Consider the following 26,944-nt stretch of genomic DNA (forward strand, 5'->3'; position numbering starts at 1 on the left):
TCGCCGAGGAGGATGGCCGAAAGGAACATGGAGACGAAGCATGTCTGCCGAATTAACATCTGACGACTCACTCACTTGGTCGCAGATAGAGTCCAAAGCTGTAAATTGACTGCAATGGAATTTATTTGAACTGAGGCTAAACCATGAAATACACAACTGTTTGCGTTCACTAGCTGAGTGAATTGGAGGTTTTAGGTGAGAGCTTGGTTAAACAATTTAAGCAGGCACATGAAAATTTTACTTTACCAAATAGGTGACGAGTTGATCAACTATATTAAATTGCTAATTATCGGCGCAGTAGTCAGATTTAGGTCGGCATACACCACGTGGCAGAAAATCTCGCTCAACAGTGGTTGCTATCAAACGCGTGGTAGAGTAAGCAAAAGAACCCATTGAGGGAAAAAATGGTTGGCGGAAAGAAAGAATACTGCACTGTGGTAACTCTGGGTGTCAAAAACGCAGCCAGATATAACCTCATTAAAGGGTACAATGTATCAGTAGAGGTCTCTCAAGGCTCTCTTTTAGGCCCACTGCTATGGAACTTAAGGTACGACTGGATATGCCTCCAACCAAAGTCATTGGATTCGTGAATGACATCGCGGTTGTTATAGTGACAAAACCCAGCCAAGATATTAAGAGTATTAGCAGCAAATCAAAAAGTGGGATGAATGCGCGGTTGACGTTCATGAACCTGGAATTAGCTGAGCCCAAAACTGATGTGGTTGTAATAAGCAGCAAGAAGGCAATCGCGTTCATGAAGGTAAATATTGGGACTGAAAGTATCAAATCAAATCACGCTATTGAATACTGGGGGATGATGCATAGTCTTTCAAACTTTAAAATTCAACTCGAATATGTGTGCATCGAGAGTGCAGTCCTATCTGACACGAATAATACCAAAAGACCGGTGGCTTTCGCCATTGCAAAATAATATGTATTATATAGTAGGTTTTGCAGCTCGGTTGTTTTGTGCGCCGCAGAGATCTGGGCATTGAACATAAAAAGCTGCGAAAGAAAACGAATAGCCCTCCATATTCGACAACGCTTCCTTCGTCATCGCCGGACTAATACCGACACACATTTTGGTAAATGAAATGCGGAGAGTATATTTCGAGCTATCCCAACACGACGCCAGAGCAAGGCGCATAGATGTTGAAACAGAAAAAGGCGTCGTTCGCACTGGCAAGGTCGGTGAAACAGATCACCTAAGGGTAGATGGACGTATGACTTAATACCCAACTTTATGACGTGGTAAGAACTGAACCATAGGCGGAAAAATTACCACCTAACATAGTTTATTTCACTGCATGAGGTAATACGTCCACGGATTTGGCCTTGACAGTTCACTAAACTCTTCGGTCTTGTGTCTATGCCCACGCTATGCTTCCAAAACCTCTTAAATCTTAATCGAAGAAGATGCTATGGATTTTATGTTAAAATCAGCTGATAGCTGGAAGAGAAAATGCGCGAATGTAAAACATTTTCATAATGATTTAAGGCGTACAGAATTTCGTAGGCGTCAACAATAACTAGAAGCCTTTGAGCAAACCAACAAGGTGAGGTAATACCTTCTTGGCAGCTCTGCGGGGTGAGTGGTAGATTGGGAGGAGCTGTCTGGTACGTAGATCTAGCTATGTGGTTATGCCGGTATAGCAGTTAGGTTATAATGGCCGCCCAAAAAGTGGGCCCACTTGGACGAAGAATTTTAGGTCATACTTTATGATACCATTGGAAGGGAAAACAGGTGAAGAAAACCGATAGGATGACAGGAAAGAGAGAGGAGAGGGCGAGGGGAAGGAGGAACGGGTTGAGTGTTTGGGGACTACGAAGGGTGACGAATTTGCGGTTATGTTAGCTGCTTATGCTGCTGATCAAGTTCATCAGATTTTTGATATCAAGGACTGCTTGGTTAGTAGGCGTTGATATTAAGGCCTGCTATGTCTTAGTGAGCGGAGAGAGCGGAGCAGCTAAAAAAGAGGTGCTATGATGAATCCTCTATCGAAGTCAATCCAAGTCTTACGGTATGTATACCCCGCGCATAGTGCTCCATGAGAGCACCCACAAAGCTCGAGAGCTGAGGTTTTGTTATCCCCAGAATATCGCTTGAACGCCTCCGATCCACAAGGAGTCAGAAGGATATCGCGACCTTACAAGTTCGTGTACTTGCCCTGCGCTTGCTGAGTTGACGCGAAGCCCATCGTTCTAAGAGTAGAGCGCAGATTGTCAAGTGCATTCCGATCCTCTCCTTTCGCGGGGAAACTATCCCACAGGTACCTTGTCCCTCATTCGCTGCACAGTTTCCCGAAATGTCGCTATGACCTGGTACCCCGATTAGTCTTATGTGAAAGTATTAGTGAAACCAGGCATTTCCTTACCAGTTTCGAATGCACGATAATTGAGCCGAGGGCTCTAACTGCCGCTTGGCTAGCGGGGTAGATATTAACTTTCTCAACAGTTATTACGCAGTTGAGTAGCCAATCAGCTGCTTCTTTGATTGCGGCTACCTCTGCTTGGAACACTCTGCAGTGTTTGGGTAACCTGAATTGGAGTCTGAGGAGGGAGCTCTTCGTAAAATACTGCTCTGCCAACTCTTCCATCCAACTTCGAGCCAGCCAGTATAGCACTGCTCATGAGAGTTGCCTCTTCACGATTGTCATCACACAATAGGAACACCATGCGGCAGTGCGGACCTTCATCACTTTTTGCGCATAGCTACAGACCAGCAAGCGCGTTGAGTGGTTCACCATGGGCGCAATTCATTTTCAGTAAACTTAAACTTCAATAAGTTCCTAATATTTGTTAAGGCTGCTTAAGCGGAAAACACTGACCGGGAAGCGAGTTTTCGCAAGGGAAAGAGCAGTCCATGTAAAAATACTAAAACAATTCGAAAAGAAACTTGTGTTGTACCATCCCGTACTAATACATTCTCGTATGTTCGTGTGTATGTACTCGACGGTTACATGCCGTAATGGCACCGTAAAAAATGCTTTAAGCAATAATTAAATGTATAAATAGAGGACTGGCCCTTAAATGTTTTATATGATTACATTCTATGTACGTCTGTCTTGATGTTTCACTTTTCTGCGTTGAACTACGCTCTCCAGCATAATCATTTTCAAAGTCACCCGTCCGCGTTTACTACATTTTCGCATTACCGAAACTTTTTTTTTTGCTCAGCGCCCACTCCTCCACTTGCTCGCGTGCCCAATGCTAGCAGTCACATCTTCGCCGGCCATCATTATACAATAATTTTATCTTTTTGTAGCTTCCTTTGTTTACTCTATTCACTTGTGTTGTTGCTGCCGTTTTTGTTGTTGTTGTTGTTGTTGTTGTTGCTTTTAGGTGGCCATTGTTGGCGAAAAATTCTTACGACACAAACTTTTGTTGCTCGCCAACATTATTTTTTCATCATCAGTGCACAAACTGAAAGTAATTTACGCTCCTCATAAAAAGTCCAACACAAAGCAAAAAGTACCTAAATATAGCGAGGAGAAGTGATGGCGCAGGAGAAGCACAAAATATGGCTGTGAAATTCATAGCCAGACGCAAGCACTCGGCACTCTAGTGGACATAGGAAGCTCTAACAATGTAATGGTTGTAGGATAGATTTCGGGCATTATGTGCTCCCAATTCCGTGCGTCATGTCACTCACTCACTCACTCCTTCGCTCGCTAGCTTTGCTCAGTATCCATAAAAAGTTGAAAACATTCGATATATTCGCTGTATTTTTCTTTCATTTATGTACCATTTCGTTTTTATCTTTTTTTGTTTTGGTTTTTGTTTGCCTTTTTACGTAGTTTTCATGAGCTGGTTTGCGCGAATAGCGCAATACTCAGACTTTGGCAAAAAATATTATTATGTTGCTCAGTAGTTGTGTAAAAGTTCAATAAACATTATATTCATGGTCATTATGCGACACACACACACGCGCACTAGCGCCAACACCGCCACACACACACACACACACACACACACAGCTTGACGTTCGTACGACAATGTGTCAACGAAAAAATGTTCAAAGTTTCAAAGCTCAGGGTGATCTTTTGTCTTTGGCCATGACAGAAGGACTTTTCGCTATTAAAGAGAAAGTCAGTATTTTTCACTCCATTAAGTGGGAATCATATAACCCACGTGTATTCAAATAATTACCGCAATAAAATAGACAGAAACTTACGACAAACAGCTTTGCAAAAGAGAGCTCATTTTATAGCGCGATAAGTTTTGTGAGTAGTGCAGAAGAGAGAAGAGTAGTGCAGTTAGAGAATACTTTCGCATATCAGGGGTTTACAGGCTACTAGATAAGTTAAACATTTTAAATAAATTCCACTTGCAGTTAAATAAAGGGTGGTTACATTTCAAGGGCCGATGTTGAATATAAACCACACCTAAACATCAAGCTTTTTTCTGTATTTCATTTGATATTTTCCTATCTCAGACTAACTCAATTCGAACCATAGAAAGACACATAATCGAGCAACGCGTTAAAGTTATTCAGGCTTAATATGAAAACGGGCGTTCAAATCAAAATGCATATCGCGCACTACGAGATTTTTTCGCTCAATTTAATCGTCCAAATGGGCGTACAATCGGAAAAACTGTGCAAAAGTTTGAGCAAACCGGGTCTGTAGGAGATGTGGAAGCACCAGTGCCTGCTCGTACTACAGAAAATATCGCTGCTCTTCGCGAGAGTGTGGTTGAAGAGCCGTCCTTCTCAACTCGTCGTCGTGCCCAACAATTGCACCTCTCACGCTCGTCGTCGTTGATGAACATTATGCATACAGACTTGCATTTACACGCTTACAAGGTGCAATTGACTCAAGAACTAATGCCTCTTGACCATTTCAAGCGTCGTCAATGGTCAGAATGGTGGCAGGAAATGCCAACAGTGAATGACCAATTTTCGAAGAAAATCATCTTCAGCGATGGGGCACATTTGCACCTCAGTGGATTCGTCAATAAGCAGAATTGCCGCATTTGGGCGAATGATAATCCAAGAGTGATTGCCGAAAAACCAATGCACCCACAAAGAGTGACTGTTTATTGCGGTTTATGGGCCGGCGGCATCATTGGGCCGTATTTTTTCCAAAATGAGGCCGGTCAGGCAGTTATTCTGAATCGTGTTCGTTATCGTGAGATGATAACGAACTTTTTATGGCAAGAATTGGAAGATATAGATGTGGACGATATGTGGTTTCAAAAGGACGGTGCCACTTGTCACACAGCTAACGAAATAATGGCTCTTTTGCGCGAAAGATTTTATGGCTGAATAATCTCACGTCGCGGCGATGTCAATTCGCCGCCAAGATCATGTGGACTTCTTTTTTTGGGGTTATTTGAAAGAAAGGATGTACGTCATAAGCCAGCAACAATTCAAGAGCTAAAGGACGAGATAATTTGGCAAATTAACGGCATAGAACCTCAAATATGCCGAGGCCGCGGAGGCCATTTGGCCGATATTTTGTTCAATGCGTAATTGAGCCATACCAATATTATCATAATAAAGAGAAATGATAATAATTTCGTAAAAGAATTGTATTTTATTTAAAACTAGCATCACCCAGTGGGCTTCGCACCACCATACATAAAATGTTTTTTTTATATCGCAAGAAATTTTTCATATTAAGTTTTCTTTATAGAGCTCGTAAAATGTTTAAACAGTTGAATAAGTTGATTTTTTTCATTCAACATACTTTCTAAAGATGTCACAATAGCCTTTTTTGTACTTTTTTAAAATTTGATTGTGGTGGTCACCTATATACAGGTAAGGTGAAAGAGCCGATAAAAACTTGTAATTAAACTTTGATTCTTTAATTTCCATTTCAATTTTTTACGCTAAATAAATTATGCTAAAATAAATAAAGTTAAAAATGTTTTTCCAGTTCCTTGAATGCTCCAGTTTTTATTATATTTTCGCCCAAAATTAATATTAACATAATACACTTACAACCACAACAGTACAACAGAAACGCTCATAAGCGGCTGTGTATTTGTTATTGTTTTTCCCATACAGGCATTTCGTATAAGAGGAAACCATTACTCACATAAAATATCATAATTCAGGCACGGCTGCACCGATTACAATCAAACTTCGAACAAACGACCTCCTCAAAGATAGAAAAGAACTCTAAAATTATTGTGTCAATCGGTTCGGCGGTTCTTGAGTTATAAGATTACCAAGAAAATGTAATATATAACGACACCATGAAATAACCTAGGATCAGCAGTGTGGTTAGGAATTTCAGCTGATATAAGGCTATCGATTTGATCCGGAGTTATTTTATGTACCAGCCAAATTAGTATATGTGCGTGCGGCAATCCCCTTTTCTGCCATTCGATGGAGTACATATGGCAACGCACCTCCCCAAATACATATAATTTCACAATTAAATCCATAAGTGCTTTACATTTTTGCCGAAATGGATACTCATGTGGTTCAAACACATCCTAGGGTTATCCAGGTCCACGTTTTGGTCTATATCTCGAGACCCTAGTTACGGAGGGGCATTAAAAATACTCTATACTATAGAATCATCAGCAGCTCCCATTTGCTACCCATATTGTACAAACACATCCTAGGGTTACCCGGGTCCACGTTTTGGATTATATCTCGAGACCCTAGTCACGGAATGGTATGAAAAATACTCTATACTATAGAAATCATCAACAGCTTCCATTTGCTACCCATATTGTACGAACACATCCTTAAGTTATCGGGGTCCACATTTTGGGCAATATCTCGAGACCCTAGTCACGGAGCGGCATCAAAAATACTCTATACTATAGAATCATCAGCAGCTTCCATTAGCTACCCATATTGTACAAACCCACCTTAGGGTTACCCGGGTCCACGTTTTGGATTATATCTCGAGACCCTAGTCACGGAACGGTATGAAAAATACTCTATACTATAGAAATCATCAACAGCTCCCATTTGCTACCCATATTGTACGAACACATCCTTAAGTTATCGGGGTCCACATTTTGGGCGATATCTCGAGACCCTAGTCACGGAGCGGCATCAAAAATACTCTATACTATAGAATCATCAACAGCTTCCATTCACTACCCATATTGTACAAACACATCCTAGGGTTACCCGGGTTCACGTTTTGGCCTATTTCTCGAGACCCTGGTGTCCGATTCTTAAAATTTTAAAACACAAACCATCTACTGAATAGTCCAAACAAAGCCTAAAAGTTTGGTTTGGATAGGTGAGCCCGTTCTTGAGTTATAAGATTACCAAGGAAATGTAACTTCTTTTTATATATATAGATTAATAATACTGGCTCTTGAAACATAACCCCCCTTTATTAAAATTTACAACTTCGGGGGTAAGTGTTGCATAGTCGGATGCTTTTAGATATCGGCTCATTCTACACCTAATTCGATTTATGTACAGCGACCGTAAAAATTCTATCTACCACAATTCACATTTAGGATAATGGCAGTTTAGCAAATCGTTAATTTGACGGCAGTCTACTTAACTATTAAGGAATGTCTTTAATGTACCGGGCACAGCACCGAAGATCTTACGAAGAACTTTTCTCTCGAACACCCAAGAGCGGCTGCATCGCTTTGTGACACTACCCATGCCTCTGCGCCATAAAGCAACACGGGTATGATGAGCGTCTTGTAAAGTGTCAGTTTGGTCATGCGGGAGAGAGCTCGACTACTCAGTATGTTTGTATCATCGGTGCAAAAATGAGTTTCCAACAAAGAGCTAATATGAAATTTTGTTTTAAAATCGGTGAAACGTTTACCGAAACATTTCAATTGATGAAAAAAGTTTATGGCTATGATTGTCTGTCTCGTGCCAGAGTTCATGAGTGGTTTATACGTTTCCGAGATGATTGTGAGGACAGAGATGGTAAATGACAATGAACATACGGGCCGCCCAAAATCAGTAAGCACCTAAAACTCTATCCAAATTCTTCGTAAATTCATCAAAAATGAACCAAAATCATGGCTGAAGTTCATGGACTCGGAGTTCAATATCTCCAAAACATCGATTTATCGCATTTAAACTGATAATTTGGTCTTAAGAAAGATCTGTGCCTGTTTCGTTCCGCACAAGTTAACCGAGGACCAAAAATTGCACAGAATTCTACCTTCGAAAGACCTCATTAAAGAGGCGTAAAGAGATGAGACCTTCCTTGACATCATTGCAACTGGTGATGAAACGTGGTGTTTCCAACATGAACCTGAAACTAAGCGTCAAAGTGCCGAATGGAAAGCCCCAGACGAGCCACCACCCAACAAATCGTGTTTGGAGAAGTCAAAAATCAAGTCGATGCTCATTTGTTTCTACGATTCCAGGGCTCCCTGAGACGTCTACCTATTCGGAAAGTTGCATTTGGGCATGAAAGGAAAACGTTTTACGTCCGTAGAGGCCATCCAAATGGCTTGAACCGACATCCTGACGGACGTTCTGGATTCCGGTCAATGTCGTGAAACGCTCTTTCGAAAAGCTTTTAGATCGCGCAAAACAGTGTTTCGGGGCCAGATTTTTGGGTGATTATTCTGAATAAATAAACTCGAAGTTATCAGAACAAAGCTTCTCATTTTTTATTTGTTGTTGTTCCACAAATGGAGGGACCTACAATTTGCCTCTGAACGGCAAGTGATTTTTTATGAGTAGCTTTTTACATCGCAGAAGTACACTCGGAGCCTGGCCTTTGTCCGAGGGCCGACCGCTATTAGAAAAACGTTTTTTATTATTTTGTTTCATGCGTGGAGATTCGAACCTACGAAATCACGAATGGTAGTCACGCATCAACCCGTGCGGCCGTCAATGTCACTTCAATAAATATGTTATATAATATATATAGGGTGGCACAAAATTAATCACCTTGTCGGAAAATTTACAATTTTTGCAAATGGCCTCATATTTGACACTTGTGAACTCAACAGCTGCAGCATGCAGACAGACAAGCAAAGGAGCGCGTGAAGGCCAAAATAAATTCGAAATCATTTTGTGTTAAGGTAGTAGCCAGGTATGACGGGTTCAAAATATCGATTTTTTTTTTTACATTTTTCGGAAGAAAAACATCTTAAAAATTTACTGTAAAAATTTCAGACATCAATTTGAATTATTTTTAAAGTTATAGTAAAATAAGAGAGCGCGCCGTAGTGTGTATGAAAGCGTGTGACACGCCAGCAGCAGCTGTTGTCGAAACTTTAAACGCGTTTTTCTCAAAACCATGTTTTCGAAATTTCGGGGAATCACTGACTCAAAGCTATTCAACCGATTTGGCTAAAAATTTAACCCGTTATTCTAGACACACTATCTAGATCCCGGACCTTTAAAACATTTAATTTTTTAATAATAAACGATTTAATTTAAACAATTTAGGAAGAAAACAAATTAGATTTTGAGAACTCTTTTCACAAGTCCGCCATTTTGTTTTTGTTTTTTTAGTTTTATGTATATTTTAGGTTCGGGATCTAAAATAAAGTCTACAGAATAATAATCTCTTTGAATTTTTTATTTCAGATGACTTTGAAAGGCTGTATGTTTCCCCGAACCAACTCATCTTTTTTTTAAAGACTGCACTTTGACGTCAACAATTTTAAACAAATTAATATAAAATTAACTTTAAAAAAATTTTTTTTATATACTTCAAAACACCAATAAAAACATGTAAAAACTTTAAAACGATCGCATTCTATTTTCTTTTTAAAAAAGATTCATGAAAAAACGTCGTAATTTCGGATCGTTACTCTACTACCTTAAAAAGTTATAAAAAAGTGGATGATTAATTTTGCGCCACCTTGTATGTGTACACATATATTATTGCAGCCGAAAAAATGCTGGTCTCTTTTATTTACAATTTATACTAAACAGGCACTCAATTCCTTTCCTGCACAGTTAGCGCAATGCAGCGTAAAAGTCTTTTGCAATTAAAATATTCTGTCACTTCATTTCATCACTTCAACGGTACGCGAAAGAGTTTCGCTAAAGCTTCTGGCTGAATGGCTAAAAGCAGCTGATAAATTCATTCGTCGACTTTTGCACAAAGCTGCACCGGACAGAAGTCATTTGAATGTTGCATGCATTCAATGCTCGCAGCTACGCTGAGGCAATTGCAACGAATACTATTTATTTTATCCTGACGGTTTTTTTGTTGTTGTTTTTGTCATGCTGCAAAAATATATTAAATTCAATTTCTGGTGGTGTGTGCAAGTGAAGGTAGTCTTACAGCTGCAGGCGGAAAATTTAACTGAGCTAAGTTGAGCTGAGCGAAACTTGAGTAAATCGGAGTTATCGTTGCGCTGGTGATGAGTGAGCAACGCAACAAAAGCAACGCAATAAAAGCAACGCTTTACTGCAACAAATTTCAAAGAGGGCGTTGAATTTTTACTACTTTTGTGGGTTGATTTTGTTGTTACTGCTGCTGCTACTGCTTCGACTGGTGGCATTTTGTGCAGTTGCTTTCATTTTATCCTGATAAGCGAGTCGCACTTTAGAGATTTGAGATTTTTGCCTTCCTTTGGCAAAGTTTCCTGTAGTCAGTGCCATTCGTAAGAAAAGAGAATGAAGTCAAGCAGCAGCAACGCAATCCCTGGTGGACGCACCAAACATACGCAAACGTACACAGAATCGTAAAAAGGAGGATATAAAAAAGTTCGCAAGTAAATTTTATGTATGTAAGGATGGTTGAAAATAATAAAAGGGAAAATGCCTTCGGGAAATATATGCAAATTATTCATCAATTCTGATTAGAAGCTTTACAACAAAGACTTTGTCGACGACTGAGAATTCACGCTTACACCCACATTCAATATGACAAACGAACGTATTAACATGTATGGATTACTGCTCTTTTTCGCCTTAACCGTAAAATCCAAGTCAAACTCAACAAAGAAAGAGATGCATCTAAGATAAAACGATAAAGTGAAGCACAAAATAAACAGTAAATGAAGAGGAGTTGAGGGACACTTTCCAGATGAACCCTTCGCTTTGATTTAGGTATTTTAAAGTGGGATGTGGTGAGTCACTCCCAGCGCGGCTGGCGACCACTTTAAATGCATATTTGCTCAGTTTATTGATTTGGCAATTTATGGTGGGAGCGTAGCCAGCACACAAGCACATAAACGCTCGTTGTCGAATTTTTATTGTACTGACTTTTTGTTGTATTGACTCTTGGCACATACTCATATCCGAGGGCAATAAGCCTTTAACCTTTTCTACGCAATGCGGTGCAGCGCAGCAGCGTAAGTCCCCATCGATTTACCATATTTGGCTGCTTATTATAAGCTTAAAGGAATGCCCAGTACCTTCGTTCGCATATACTTATATATTCGCTTCAGCGTGTATGTGTGTGAGTTTATCTAGAGCGAGCTATGTATATGAAGCTACCCAGAAGGGAAGTGCACTCATCAATAACTTGTGATTTTCTAGAGATTTCAGATATACGATTAGTTCCTGTTCCTCTTTTAACCCTAAATGGGATTGTATTCATTTAGAAATTTCTATCCAAACTTGATTGGCAAAATTAATAAAAATATGTAGTTAATTGTAGTAAAGTCCTCTCCCGATGAAAAAAACTAGCACTCTACAAGGCTCTGATCATGCCCGTCCTAATGTATGGCGCAGAAGCGTGGACGATGACAAATCCGATGAAGCGACTCTTCGAGTGTTTGAGAGAAAGATTCTGCGCAAGATTTTTGGACTTTTGCACGTTCACATCGCGAATATCGCAGGCGATAATCGAATAAAGATCCAGCGGCTACGCTGGCTGAGTCATGTCGTCCGAATGGATACAAGCGCTCCGGCTCTGAAAGTATTCGATAGTGTACCAGCTGGTGGTAGCAGAGGAAGAGGAACGCCTCCTCTGCGCTAGAAAGATCAGGTGGAGAAGGACTTGGCCCCACTTGGTGTGTCCAACTTGCAACGATTAGCACGAGAAAGAAACGACTGGCGCGCTTTGTTAAATTCGGCCAAAATCGCGTAAGCGGTTATCACACCAATTAAGAAGAAGAGGAATTGTCTTAAACCTGCTAAATAGTGACACCTGATACCCCAATTGTTGACGACGGGACTGCCGTTCCTCTGGCTGACCATGACGGGGTCAGAATAGCAAATTCCGGCTAAAGAACAACAAAGCCGCGGGAGCTGGCGGCCTGTCGGCTGAGCTTGCTTGCCGATTGGAATTTAAGAGTGTTCTGTCCGATCCACAAGAAAGGTGATACTGCAATCTGGGCCAATTATCGCGAGACTAGTCTTCCAAATAGCGCCTATAAGGTTCAAGCGAGCGTATTGTGGGAAAGGCTGAAGTCCACCATGAACCAACTGATTGGGCCTTATCAGCGTGGCTTTAGACTTGGAAAGTCCACCATCGATCAAATATTCACAATACGTCAAGTATTGGAAAAGAGAAGAGAGAAAAGGAGAATCGACACATCCCATCTTTTTGTCGACTTCAAAGCTGCATTCGACAGTATGAAAAGGAGTTATCTGTATGCCGCGATGTCTGAATTTGATATCCCCACAAAACTGATACGGCTTTGCAAGATGACGTTGCTCAATACCAGCAGCGCCGTTAGAATTGGGAAGGACCTCTTCGAGCCGTTTGATACCAAACGAGGTTTCAGACAGGGTGACTCGCTATCGTGTGACTTCTTTAACCTGAGGTTGAAGAAGATCGTGCGAGCCGCAGAACTTAATCGCTCAGGCACATTTTTTTATAAGAGCGCACAATAGTTGGCGTATGCCGGTGATATTGACATCGTCGGCCTCAACAACCGCGCTGTTAGTTCTGCCTTCTCCAAACTGGATAAAGAGGCAAAGCGAATGGGTTTGGTGGTGAACGAGGACAAAACGAAGTACCTCCTGTCTTCAAACAAACAGTCGGCGCACTCGCGTATCGGCACCCACGTCACTGTGAGCAGTTATAATTTCGAGGTTGTAAAAGACTTCATTTATTTAGGAACCAGCAGCCTTGAAATCCAACGTAGAATCTCTCTTGCCAACAAGTTCTACTTTGAACTAAATAGGCAATTGAGTAGTAAAGTCCCCTCTCGACGAACAAAACTAACACTCTACAAGACTCTCACCATGCCCGTCCTAACGTATGGTGCAGAAGTTTGGACGATGACAACATCCAATGAGGTGTCCCTTGGAGTGTTTGAGAGAAAAATTCAGAAGGCGATTTATAAAAATTTGCTTAGAATATCAAAGTGCTTTTGCGTTTCTTTAAGGGTGGTGGTGGTGGTGGAGGTGTTGGGAGAAGTGTTGTTTGAGTGATACAGACCTGACCAAATTAGCACAATAGATGCCATTTTGATACATTACTTGTAGATCCACTATATTTTACTAGTCAAACCATCTTGATTTGTTTATGAATTTGCCTATGTCGTATATTTTCTTTCAAGTTAACCATCGAGAATTCTTCCAGCATTCCATGTTGTAGAGCACCTAGACTTGGACACTCAAATAGATGGTGAAAAACTAATATATTTCTCTAGATTATTCTTGATTGCAAGCTTCTGAATCTATCGTTGTACGGCCACTCCTTCCTCCTGGTATGGACTCCCAAAAGCTAGTTGTAGTTATTGTAGGCATAGTTCTGAGCATGTCTGCTCTTGGCTTTCTTAACAACTCGTCAGTTCTGGATTTGTTGAAATTGAGCCACGTTTGTTTAGTTATTTTGAATACCTGGTGTTAGTCCATCTGTCAACGGCATACTTCTGAAATAGCGAGAAGATCTCCCTTTTGCGCACTCCTTGAGGATAGTCTATTTCTATCGCTTCGGATTCGTTATAGGATGTCCCCTGTCTTGCCATTTGATCAACTTTCTCATTTCCTTCTACATATGTAGTATATTTCTTTTCCCTGGTGCCCACATGAGAGTCATGTCTGTCGTGCGCGCTAAAGCATTAAGTTCTTCTTTGCATTTTTTGATGATTTTTGAATTGTTAATAGTTGACTTTAAAGTGGAGATGGCTGCTTGACTATTTGAAAAAAAAATACGTACTTCCAATATCTGTTTTGCTGGTTTCTAATTATACTGCAAGCTTCCCTTATCCCGAGAGCCTCTGCTTCAAAGATACTATTCCATTTCCTAACGCGAAAAGGCTTGGCAGTTTCGTAGTCTTTCGAATATACACCGGCGCCGGCCCGCAATCCATCTTGGATCAGTCAGTGTAAAGTGAGTTGTATTTTCTTTCACTACTGAATTCAAATACCATTTCTTGCGTGGGAACCTTACTAACTTAACTTTACTTTAGTACCTTAAACTCTAATCTAAAGTCTAGGGTAGCGGCAGTAAGATCTGATTAGTTTCTAATAAGTCTGTGAACGTCTAAAATAACACAATGACCAAACATCCTAGCATTCCAAAAACCACATACTTTCATTTTAAAGATGAAATTCTTCGCTGTCAGTCGTAGTTGTAATTCTATTGGTAACAGGTAGAGAGCACGACATTAAGTACCTCTGCTGGACATGTTTTCATAGTTCCAGTTATTCCTGCGCAGGCTGATCGTTATACGCTTGTTAGCCGCTTAACGTTATACTGTTTCTTTAATGCAGGCTACCATCTTTGAAGGTAATGAAATAAAAATAGTCTATGACTTGGCTGGCAGTGATCTACTAAGTTAAAAGTAAATCAATGATAAATCAAATTTATGATGAGAAGATTGTGGAAGTATTAATAATTTTTAGATATGAGACAAATGTACAATAATATATAGCATGACATTGTTTTTTAGAAAAATGTAGCATGATATATAGCATGCTATTTTTTTAATGTGGCACGCTATTTTTTTATATATATCTTCACTTGTGAGTTAGTGCCACTTGACAGTAAGTAGCTCTTGAATTATTTCTTACAGGGTATTCGCATTAAAGTTCATTGGCACACAAGACTGGCGCTTGTAGGTATGCAACGAAATATTGCGCGCATTGAACGATTTCATCCGAACCAGACACATTTTTCCATCTACATACATACTTACCATATGATAATCAAGTTTATTAACGCTCATGTACGTCAACTCATTCACGAGGGTCAAAACTCTTATATGCAGACGGATAGCGTAATTTTCACTTTTCTTCGATAACATAAAATAGAAAATATCGTTGCCAACGTCTACTCCGAAGTGGTATTAAAATTAAGTGGCTGTCAATATTATCTAGCCGCTGACTGCCCAAGTACATCGTTGAGTTGGCAAATTGTACAAATAAACCATTGCAATGCCATGTGAGTGGTGGTCAACGCATCGAAAAGGAGGCGTTTCAGAATAAAATGGGATATAACCAGAAAAAAGTGCAGAATGCGATTTTATGTATTTTCTGAATGAAATTAATTAGCGGGAGAATGCGCAAGAGAAAGCGCTTTTGGTGAAACATAGCCATGCACATATACCCATGCACGTTGTAGGTATACGGCTTCGCATGCCTCTATAGATATTCACTAATTTACTATGGATTACATGACCACGTATGGATAAACATAAATTATAAATCAAAAGCCAATAACAAAAGAAAGTCATACATATTCAAATCTTTTATGTAGACAACTATAAGCGGATTTCACTCAAATTATTCAATACTTTATTTATTTATTTATCCAAGATATGTGGGTGTATATGTAAGACTCATCTGTTCTCCCGGTCACTGCGGCATAGCGAGAAACTCCTCGCCAGATGAGCTGACTAGAAAGGAGATGTTATCATCGCAAAATTAAAGGTTTGGGGCTCGTCTGAGAACAAGTGGTCTACTCCTGGCAAGATGAGCCTCGCGTGAACTCAGCGAGTGCTGGTTAGCGTGCCAACACGCAAAGTCGCGAGATCGTTCTGGCTACGGGTAGATCGGCTGCGCTCGAGGGAACTTCTAAGGCTAACAAATCCGCAGATCTCAAATTTGGTGGGTATCTTTAACGGACATTGTCCGTTAGGTGCCTATACGGTGAGACTTGGAATTGCTTCAAGTCTTTTCTGCAGAAGCTCATACACAACCGGTGAATTTCATAAGTAGCTTGAAACGATTAATACGAACCTAATTAGCCACTGTGGGTCGTCATTCTCTAATCAAAAGCCCCTTCTTCATTTTTCTACCTGTTTGGTTCTTTTCCCTCTGCAAACCGCCGAGTGTATTTCTACCATGAAAAAAAGTCCTATTCATTGCAGCCTTGAGAGCTTCTGAAAAGGAGTTCTAGAGCCTAGAATAATCAAACTCTGATGTCAGCTTCTGAAATGGAGTTCCAGAGCCTTCGAATAATCAGACTCTGATGTTTGCTCTTAAGAGACGAGCAAGCTGGTTTTCGTCCTCTCCGAAGCCCTCGAAGAGAACTCCGAACTGGCAGTGCTACACAAAGCCGGTGTCAACGATCCATTCACTACCAACGCAGGTGTAAGGCAATGTTGTCCCCTGTCGCCCCTTCTCTTCGCCATCGTCGTTGATGACGTCATGAGCTAACTGAACCTGCACCAAAAAGGGATCGCATGGAGTTTTACCAGACATCTTGAAGACCTGGACTTCGCCGATGACCTTTTCTCTCAGAAACTCTCAGACATGCAAGCGAATGCAGATAAACTAGTCGCGCTGGCACGCATTGTCGGATTGGAGGTCAACATCGCCAAGACCAAGACCATGAGAGTTAACCATAATAACGCAAGACAGATATTGGTGGACAGATGCCCGGTGGAATTCGTTGAAAGCTTCTGCTATCTCGGCTTCATCATCACGGCAGATGGTGGAGCAGATGAAGATGTCAACTGCAGGCTAAACAGGTGGCATTCCAGCGAATGAAAGTCGCAAGTCTCCAGGCGCACTAAACTACGAATATTCGGCTCATGCGTGAAGTCCGTATTGTTGTACGGAAGCGAAACAGGGCTGGTCTCTAACACCATCACCTAGAGGCTACAATCATTCATCAGCAAATGCCTCCGCATCATCTGCAGAATATTCTGGCCAAACACCATCAGTAAGGACGCACTGTGGAGATTAACGAACATCGGAACCCATCCGTAGGCAAATCAAACGCAGAAAGTGGCGATGGATAGGTCACACATTGAGAAAACCACCAGATAGCATCACGAAAATGGCACTGGACGGGAACCCGCAAGGGAGCAGAGGTCGCAATCGACCAAAAAACACTTGGAGAAGGTCGATGCTGCGCGAACTAGCAGATGCCGGACGGCGCAAAAACAATAGCCCAGAACCCGGTACGATGGAAGAGTCTTATCGAGGCTCCAGGCTACCGATAGGAGTGAACAAGGAGAAAAGAAGAAAAAAAAACATGCCAAGTTCATTTTCATTTCTCATTATAAATTTAATAGGAAGATACAATTTCTTGTCGTGGAAAAGATGATATCTGATATTGTTATATATTTGTGCTCGTTTTATCGCATTTTCAATGACTCCGCAATATTTTCGCTCATAAATCTTTACATTTCTATCGAATATTTTTCTTAAAGGCTTCGATTGTCTGAGGCTTTTTGGCGTAAGTCCGCGACTTCAAGTAGTTCAAAGAAAGAAGTCAGGGATTAAATCGGACGATCTTGTTAGTCATGCCAAATCGACAAAAAACGGTGAATTAAGCGGCCAAAAATGATTCATTCACAATATCCATTGTGACCATTGCTGTAGATGTGTGCGCTTGCACCGTTTTGTTGAAACCACATTTTCACCAAGCACCGCTCATCCAATTTCGGCAGTAAGGCGTCGTTTATCAAGGCACGTCTTCATACGACCGAATTATTTCACCCGCATGAACGCCGCACCACACAGCGGCTTTGAGTAAATGTGGATGGCTTTTCGTGTATCACTCATGAATTGTCAGTGCTCCAAAAACGAAGATTTTACCTACTGATGTAACGAATTAATAATTCACACTTGACTGACAGCCAGCAAGCATTAGCTGATGAAATGTTTATATTTTGTACAGGAATATGTGTAATTCTTGTACCCTAACACAATTGCGTAGGCCATCATTTGGTTGATGTTTCTTCGTTCTCAGCGACATCAGTAGCCACAGCCGCGATATTTCCGGCCGAACGACTAGTCCGGTGACGGACAGTTTAAGTGCCGGAAAGTTTGCTCAGTTGGCGTGAAACGAATAGGAAGTCGACGTTGGTATTCACGCTAGGCCAACAGCGCCGACCGATTATTGGTGAAAAAATTATTCCACTCGCATGTAGATACTCGCCTCGTTAGTCTAGCGCAAGTGCACTAGCCTGCCATCCCCGAGGTTGTGGGTTCGAGTCCCATGCAGAGCACGGTTCTCGCACTTTTCCAAACTTGCCTACTTTCCTAGTTTCTAAAAAAAAAAATCATCCTCAACCACGAAAACCTTATCTTTCCGTACAAAAAGTCAGCGCAAAAACATAGAAAAAGACAAAGTTACACATTGCATCAGTGGCGCTAGCAAGAAGTAGCAAGCAATTGCGGTAATAGCGCAAACACACGAAATTTAGCAAAGTCCTCAACCAGATGCGATCCTTCTGCCAGAAAAACGTGAAACACAGATGGCACTCTAAACAGTTAGAAGGCGTTGCTCCTACCCAACGACAGGTGGGCATTCCCACTATTTAGGACTAGCTAATCACCTACCCTGTCATAAATTAAATAGATTAACGAAACCACCGCAAGACTGAGTCTTACCGAGGCCTTTTGCTCCTGAGTGAAGCGAACAAGACTGAGTCTTGTCGAGGCCTTATGCTCCCGAGTGGAGCGAACAAGGCGAAAAAAATGCGGAGTATAGCGCTTCTTTGCTTGTCTGTTTGTATGTTCCATCTTCCGATAGGGTGTTTAATTCTGTACATTCTTAAACAAGCTTTTTTTCTTGAAATAAAACTTAGACAAGCCTAGAATATGAGCACTTTTGCTTCGTTTATCATCATATTTTTCTCTATCCTCAAACTATTCAAAATCTATTCACTTGCACCGCTACACCAATCAGTTGTAAGGACAAATATTTGAGTCACTGTTGTTATGAGGCAATTAAAACTGAAAATAGCTAACGACGGCCTTCAACGAATCTCCTTCACCATTACTGGTGACCCAGAATTGCATTTAATTAGCACCCAACAAACAGAAGCTTTGACAAGCAACGTCGATGCAAAATATGCAACTAATTAACTCAAAACTGGCAGCACTTCACAACTGTTTATTGCCTTTGTGCTGCTTCACTCAATATACATACAATTTTTCCAGCACCGCCCAATCGAAAAATGCAATTTTCAAAACAAAAATCACAGAAAAAATCAGTGCCCCCTCAGACTCTCATACAAGCCATAGCGCATCTGATCAAGTTCATTATCCTTGGCACAATTGCACTAATTGATAGGTTGAAAATTCGTTGTTCAATGGATGCTGAAATGGATTTGAGTTGCATCCACATGCAAATCACTCTTCTGGAAGAGAAAATTTATGTAGCGGCATAACGCGAGCGATGCATTCATGTGCAAGTCGCTTTCCAAAAATTGATTATCATATGAGAATGACATTCGCGGGCGGGGAAGACAGCGAAGCAAAACCAACCAACCGCCGCCCGTACGCAGCTGCGGCAAAAGCGCTCACTTGTTGACACACTTCCGGCACTTAATGTGAAAGATAGCGAGCGATGCATCACAAACAACAATAACAAATACAAAATTCGAAAATAAATAAACTCTCTAACCAAGCGCATGAAATACCATGGTACTCCCATACAACAAAAATAAAATGGCAACGCCAAATTCATAACGCTTTTGGATTGCAACGCATGAATCCGACGGAAATTACTATTGAAATAGTTAACTTTAATTTGGCGCAAAATATCTGCGCACATACATACAAACATACGAATATCGTTGATGCGTTGCTCTGCTCTGGTGTGCTCTATTAAGCACTGGTTGGATGGCAAGTAGTGATGTGATGTTTAGCAACATGCAAGGACTTACCCAAAATTTCAACAGTGTGCGTAATTTCCCGTGGCTCCATTGTGGCTATCTGACAGATGTAGTCGCCGGCATCCTGTGGCACAGCATCGCGAATTTGTAAATTGAATCGCTCGGCACGCGACACACGTGGATCCGGAGTTACTTTCACATTGCCGGCGGTTAGAATGGCGATGCCGCGCTTCCATGCGACTACATAAGGATCTAAAAAGAGAACGAAACAAGTGAAATCTATTAATTTTGTATGTTTAAGGAAATATTGAAAAGCTTTGTGGATAAGGCAATTTTTATTAATTTGTTCTATGTATTTTCAAATAAAATTATATATCGGCTGTATATTAAGAGCTTGAACACTTAGAATCATAATTTTTTTTCCTCGTTCACTCCTCTCGGGAGCATACGGCCTCGACAAGACTCAATGTTGCGTTGGTTTCGTTAATCTATTCTAATTCTGGCAGGGTAGGTGATTAGCCTACCGCTACCACTCCTGAGTGGTCGAAAAGCCCACCTGTCGCTGCTGAGAAACAACGCCTTCTTTACTGCTCGGAGCGCCATCTGGGTTTCACATTTTTCAGCCTGAAGGATCGCACAGATGGTTGAGGAGTTCGCTAAGTTTCGTGTGTCTGCGCTATTACCGCGGTTGTCCGCTTTCTCTTGCTGGCGCCACTAGTGCAATATGTAACTGTGCCTTTTTGCTTTGCTTTTTGCTTGTTTTAGCAGCCACAATGCAAATGATGCGCTGACTATTGTGCGGGAGTAAGGATGGAATGGATAAGGTTTTATGTTTGAGAAATGAGATTTTGTTTTTTGTAGAAATAGGGAAAGTAGGTAAATTTGGGTCGGGCTTTAGGTGGAATTCCAATCCATAACCTGTGGGATGGGGGGCTGGTGCACTTAGGCTAGACTACCGAGGCCACATCATAATACAAAACAGAAATATTGTTGAATTGAATTTAGAATTTTGTTTTATGTATATGGATTTTTCCAAAGTAGATCCCAACAAAGTGGATTCAACAAAGTGGATTCATGAATAACTACTGCGTGTTTTTAAGAGCCGGAAAATTCAGAAATACAAATACAAATAAGAAAATAATAAAACAAAACAGAAATATTTTAGCAAAGTATTTTCTTTTAAATTTTTGACTACTTTTTCAAAAATCCGGCCACATAGCGTCAGTGATGGCTTGAATATTGCAAGTTGCGCCTTCTCGGTAGAACAAAATGACGTTGATGTTTAGCTGATTTATTTGTGAAGGCAGCTCCTTCATTATTTCGAAAGACAAAATAAGGGCCGATGATGGCGCCAATGCCTTATGAACTTAACGAGCAATTTTTTCCTTGTTTTTTTTTTTTTTTTTCAAAGTAAATTTTCACAAGTTGGAGGCGTTGTTCTAACCTTAAAAGATTCACGATGACTTGTCAAACCTTACTGAATAGCAATGTCAACAAAGTTTGTCATTCTCTGCTTCCGAACTATAGTTATTCCTCCTATTTGTGGCATGAGTCTTGATGTTGTTCCACAAATGGAGGGACCTACAGTTTTAAGCCGACTCCGAACGGCAGATATTTTTATGAGGAGCTTTTTCATGGCAGAAATACATTCGAGGGGCGCCTCATATTAGAAAAATTATTTTCTAAATTTTGGTGTTTCACCGAAACTCGAACATATGTTCTTTCTGTGAATTCCGAATGGTAGTTACGTATCAACCCATTCGGCTACGGTGGGCACCGCAGGAATGCTTGCAATGCTATAAAAGTGACGATTTGAATGTGGAAGACAAAAAGAATCCCGGATAGTTAAAACGTTCGATTTTACGGATGCTGATATATGGTATGCTGGATGTTGGACGTAGATGCCTATGCATGAAGCACTTGCAAAGTATTGGTGAAAGCGGCTAATGATTCAGAAACAGGAAATTCGAGAGCCGTACGAAGTAAAGCTGAGAAAAGTCGCTGCTTTACATCTAGGCTGGGCTGGTGTGTATCTGATTAAAGCGATGAAGAGCAAATTCAATGGTAGCACGAGTTTGGTCGTAAGCTGATTAAATACGGTGAAAATATCCCAGGAATTCCACATCGAATGGAAGTAATGCAATTGACAAGAGCTTTGAGAAAGTAACAGACAAAATACGACAAAACCCACGCGAAATGTGGCTTATTTTATTAGAGCCCACCTGAAAATACTGAACTAACCAGCTTTAATCCACTCACGGAATACTGCACTTCGACCTACGCTAGATGAAACTTGGCTGAAGAGTACTTTTATTCTCACAAAGAGTAGAAAAGTGGTAGGTGAAAAACATTTCTTCAAACTTTGGGAAAAATGAGAGATTTTTCATCTGCATACCCAAGGATTGATTTTATATTTTGTGACGAGCTGCAATTCGCGATTTTTATATTTATAATATATTTATTTTTCAGCTTGTAACATTTTCAAATATGAGCTTTATTTGTTCCTTTGTCATCTCGCCCAAAATATGGGATTAACTCGTGGAAAATTTCTAGCGACGATCTTCGACATATAATAGATGATCGAGACAAGAGTGCATTGATCAACTTAATTCGACTTTTGGCGTTGAAGCATCACACTTAGCAAGTAACGCTCTTAGCCAAACGCTGGTACTCTGAGTTCCAGCGTGGCCGATCCTTGGACAGTTATTGTGCCTGAAACAATCAATGTTGCACATCAATTGATAACGCAAGATCATAAAGAGACATATCGCGAGGTGGGGGCATCTATAGGCATTAGTGAGACCAGCATAAATTCGGTATTGACAATTGCTTAAAGAGGACTCGTGTCGATTGTTGTAAAGAAATGTTGAAGAAATTCAGCCGCGGTGGTTCAAAGGACGCCTGTGATATCGTCACAGACGACGAACCTTGGATAAATGCATATGAGCCGGAAACAAAACATGGATGGCATTCGTTGCCATCTTGGTCAAAAATTTGGTCAAAAATTCATGGATATAGATCGCACGGCGAGATGGTACGTTTTCATGGTGCTGAATCCATGAGTTATTTTCCCACAAATCCTTTTCTCACAATCTCACATGCGGCACTTCATTTTTTTGCTTTAAAATTCAAATAATTCACTCACTGATTCACAGACAAGTGACTTGCATATAAAGGTTTGTTTATTTTCTATGCTCATCTCTCTCAAATTCGATTTGTGGATGGCGCCAATTCTACATCTGTGATGTCATTTAACTAAACTTTTATTAAATATATTCCAGCACTACAACGTGGCTGCAATATATTTTGGGGTTGCTGGTATAATTATTTAATTGAATATACATTTATTTTATTTATCGATTTCGAAAAGCATGGCTTCTGAATCTCATGAAACTACAGAAGATTGATTTTAACTCATTGGTTTTGGCTGCAGCTCAACCTTTCTTCTTCTTCTTGCTTGTCATGAAAAACGTTTATGCGATTTTGGCAGAGTTTAAGCGCGCCAGTCGTTTCTCTCTCGTGCTAACCGGCATCAGTTGGAAACACCAAGTGAAGCCAAATCCTTCTCCACCTGATCTTTCCAACGCAGATGAGCTGTTCTTATTCCTCTGCTACCACCAGCTGGTACCGCATCGAATACTTTCACAGCCGGATCGTTTGTATCCATTCAGAAATTTTCTCTCAAGATAGGACGAGCACGATGAAAGCCTTATAAAGTCCTAGTCTCGTTCGTCGAGTCCTCTTTACTATTCAGTTAAATACTTAGTCTAAAGTGATAAAGTCTTTTTCAAATCTCAACAGTGATGTGAGTGCCGATACGCTAGTGTGGCCGACTGTCTGTTTGATGACAGGAGGTTGTTTTTGTTGTTGTTGAAGTGGTTCAGTATTTCTACTCAAATAATTCTAATTAGCGGTCTACACCGTTGTACTACCACTGTTTTCGGGTGTCGTTTTTTTCTTTTTGTGAGATCCAAGCAAATCAGCAAATTCTTTTTCGCTGTCTGAGATCTCAATAATTTGCTGTAAGAAAGGCTTACCAAAAGGGCGAAGTCGTGCCCTAGCTACCCCTGGACATTCACATAAGTAGTGGAAAAGATTTACCTTTATGCCTTCCGCTCGACGAGCTTCTGCAGATTTTATTGAAAGGAAGGTTGAGTCTGGCTGCATAATCCCCTACCTTCCAATGAGCTGTAAGGGTTGCAGTGATGCGTGAAATGTTTGGTCGAGAGCATCCTAGCAGGTTATTCGTCCTTTGGATTTTGTACGATTGGATTTTTTGGATTCTTGTTTTAATACATATAGCTAAAAAAATAAGTATAGCTAATATAGTGTGAAGCAATGGATGCTTTTATTGTGTTGAGTGGGGTGGAGACTGCAACCGCCTCTGCTAAGTCTAGTGTCGAACCTTTTCTTCCTAGCTGACCCGCTATCTCATTGCCCCGTACGTTCCTATGACCGGGTACCCATATTAGAGTAATTTCAAGCCAATGACTAAGGACTTTTAGTTCCTCTCTACACTGTAAGACTAGTTCGGAGGAAATGGAGTTGGAGTTTAAGGCCTTGATAGCTGCTAGACTGTCTGGAAAGATAGCTATTCTTGCACCAACTTCATTGTAGAGTTTTAGAGATTTACATGCTCTCTGATAGTTAATAGTTCTGCCTGGAACACGTTTGAAGCCAGATTCTACGCCACAATTCATCTTAGAAGCAGATAATCACCCTGTCTGAAACCTCGTTTAGCAACAAACGGCTAAGGGAGGTGCTTCCAGCTGGTATTGAGCAACGTCATTTTACACAAACGTATCAGTTTTGTGGATATGCCAAACTCAGACATCGCGGCATATAAGTGTGGGCAACTCCTTTTCGTGCTGTCGAAAAATGTTGTGTACATCATTCTCATTTCATGGATCCATTTCCTAGACTTGCGTATTGCGAATATCTGTTCGATTGCAGACTTTCCTCCCCGCTTACCGAAAATTTGCTTACGGAGCTGTCGTCAGCATTTTTTGATGCGAAGATGATGGACGACTACCCTCTAATGTGAGGACGTATGTGGTAAATATATAGATACGCAGGTTCTACTGCAAATCCTATGATTTGCACACAACTGCATTAGTGGTTTGGTACAATTGAGTAACCCCGTTAATTAGTAGTTTCACACTTACCGGAAACAGATTTTCACTTATCCATCGTGTTATCACCTTTCCTACTCCCCCAAATTGTTGCCAACACTCTTGGCCCAGCATATCCTGTTAAAGAACTCAATTACACTTCCACATGAAAACATCAATCAACAATTTTGCGATACAAAGGAATAAGTGCGGATGTTAATGGGCACAAAAACACTACAACACAACACACACATTCACACTTCAAAAAGGCTAAGGCACATCTGAATGCGATTTAGCAAATATACACTTGATGTTGAGTGTGTGTTGAGCTGCGCTTGAAAAGCTTGTCAACACGTACGGATCGAACGTCAGCGCCTACACGGAAATCGTAGATACAACAGACAGGCCGACAGACAACCGCAATAGAGCTCTGCTGACAAAGGAAGCCGCACGTATGTACGTACCTTCTATGTATATGCATGTCTATGTATGCGCCTAGTAGAGATCTATACACAGACTACTTAAGCATAGCATACTTAGAAGCACACACAATGAAGAATCGAGCTCACTCGAGCTTAGGGTATGCTCGTGGATGGAAGGCACGAAACGCATGTACTTACTTTGGAATGTGTTTCTGTGGTATGAAAGCAGCCACCTCAGCAAAAAAGTCACCGAAATGGTAAGTGAACTGAGTTCTCCTACATCGCGTTTCCATATATTTTGCCAACTGGTGGCTGATTTTCGGCTATTCGAGATGCTGCCTGCGGCGCATATCCGTTAATACATCGCCGCTCTTAATCAGTGGCTTCCTTTGCAATGCAGCAGGATACGGCTGTCAGAGAATGGAAAATGTAAAATAGGGAGTGGTGGCCTTAGCCGACAGCGGTTGAAGTGGCCCGTGCATGTTGTTTATTTCACAATCGTTGAACTCATTAATTCGTGCGTTTCCAATTCGACTAGTCAATGCCATTGACAACGCTATCTACCACAATAGCAGCAACAAAACCAACAACAACAACAGCAGCAGATGAATGACATCAATAATACACGCATGCCTTTGACATTTCACTCGGTTGCGCACGCCGGATGCGGATGCGGATGCGGATGAGAGCGCGGATAAGAACAGCAAAGCGACGAATGTACTTCTATAGACCCAGGCAAGCAAAGCAAGTGGACGGACAAGACAGAAAGCAGAAAGCAGGGATTGAGTGTGTAAGGGTGATGTGTATTTTATTTGCTAATGATTCAAGTGGTTGGCGCTTAATGAATACACATACATACATACTTACATACGTGGACTAACATTTAAGATCTTGGATTTGTTCAAATCCTTAGAGATATGAGGCTATTGAGAACAAGCAGTTGAAATATTGTTTGTGGTTGTCTTGTGAAATGATATTTCCTATAAATATTTTAATTAAACCAAGGCTAGACCGAAATCAAAGTCAAAGCTTTTATTGGGTGTTTGGCTGATCTTTTGCTTCAATTTGTGATTTGCTTCTTGACGTTTTTCGACAAACGGAAGGACCCACAATTTCAAGCCGACTCCGAGTTGGAAATAGTTTTTTACGAGGACCTTCTTTCAAGGTACAAATACGCTCGGAGGTTTTGCCATTTTGTGTCAATATTGAAGACAAAGTCGCAACCTAAATTAAAGAGAAGACTCAATTGCAAATTCTAGCTCGAGTCGTACCAAGTCCCGTTTGGTGTGTAGCTCACCGGTAGAGTTAAAATATCACTAGACTGGGGGCGTGCAAAGGACTACTTGCATAGGCATTACCGAATCACGTATAACTCAGTCTGCGCCAGTGCTGCCCTGAATGTCGTTATGCACTTACTTCCCATCGACTTTTAGGTTATTTGCCTCGCTGCTCAAAGTGAAATCAGGTTAAAGAGGGTTGGCTTCTGGAGGCAATCTCTCAATGAACATGGTAGCATTTTTGGGCAGTTAACAGTACATTTATCTGATCTTCGTACAAATCTCTCTATCCGCGAAC

The 26,944-nt window shown here is 40.9% G+C and overlaps 1 protein-coding gene across 1 annotated transcript in view; it reads right to left on the minus strand.

The window, feature by feature from the left end:
- The window catches only part of LOC128854986 (lachesin), a 249,911-nt gene that overhangs the window by 191,949 nt on the left and 31,018 nt on the right, over positions 1-26,944 (minus strand). Inside the window, exon 3 of the mRNA XM_054089525.1 lies at positions 19,888-20,088. Coding sequence (XP_053945500.1) covers positions 19,888-20,088 — 201 coding nt within the window. The remainder of the gene's footprint in view (positions 1-19,887; positions 20,089-26,944) is intronic.

This window comes from Anastrepha ludens, chromosome 2, assembly GCF_028408465.1.
Source record: "Anastrepha ludens isolate Willacy chromosome 2, idAnaLude1.1, whole genome shotgun sequence".
NCBI classification, from domain to species: domain Eukaryota; kingdom Metazoa; phylum Arthropoda; class Insecta; order Diptera; family Tephritidae; genus Anastrepha; species Anastrepha ludens.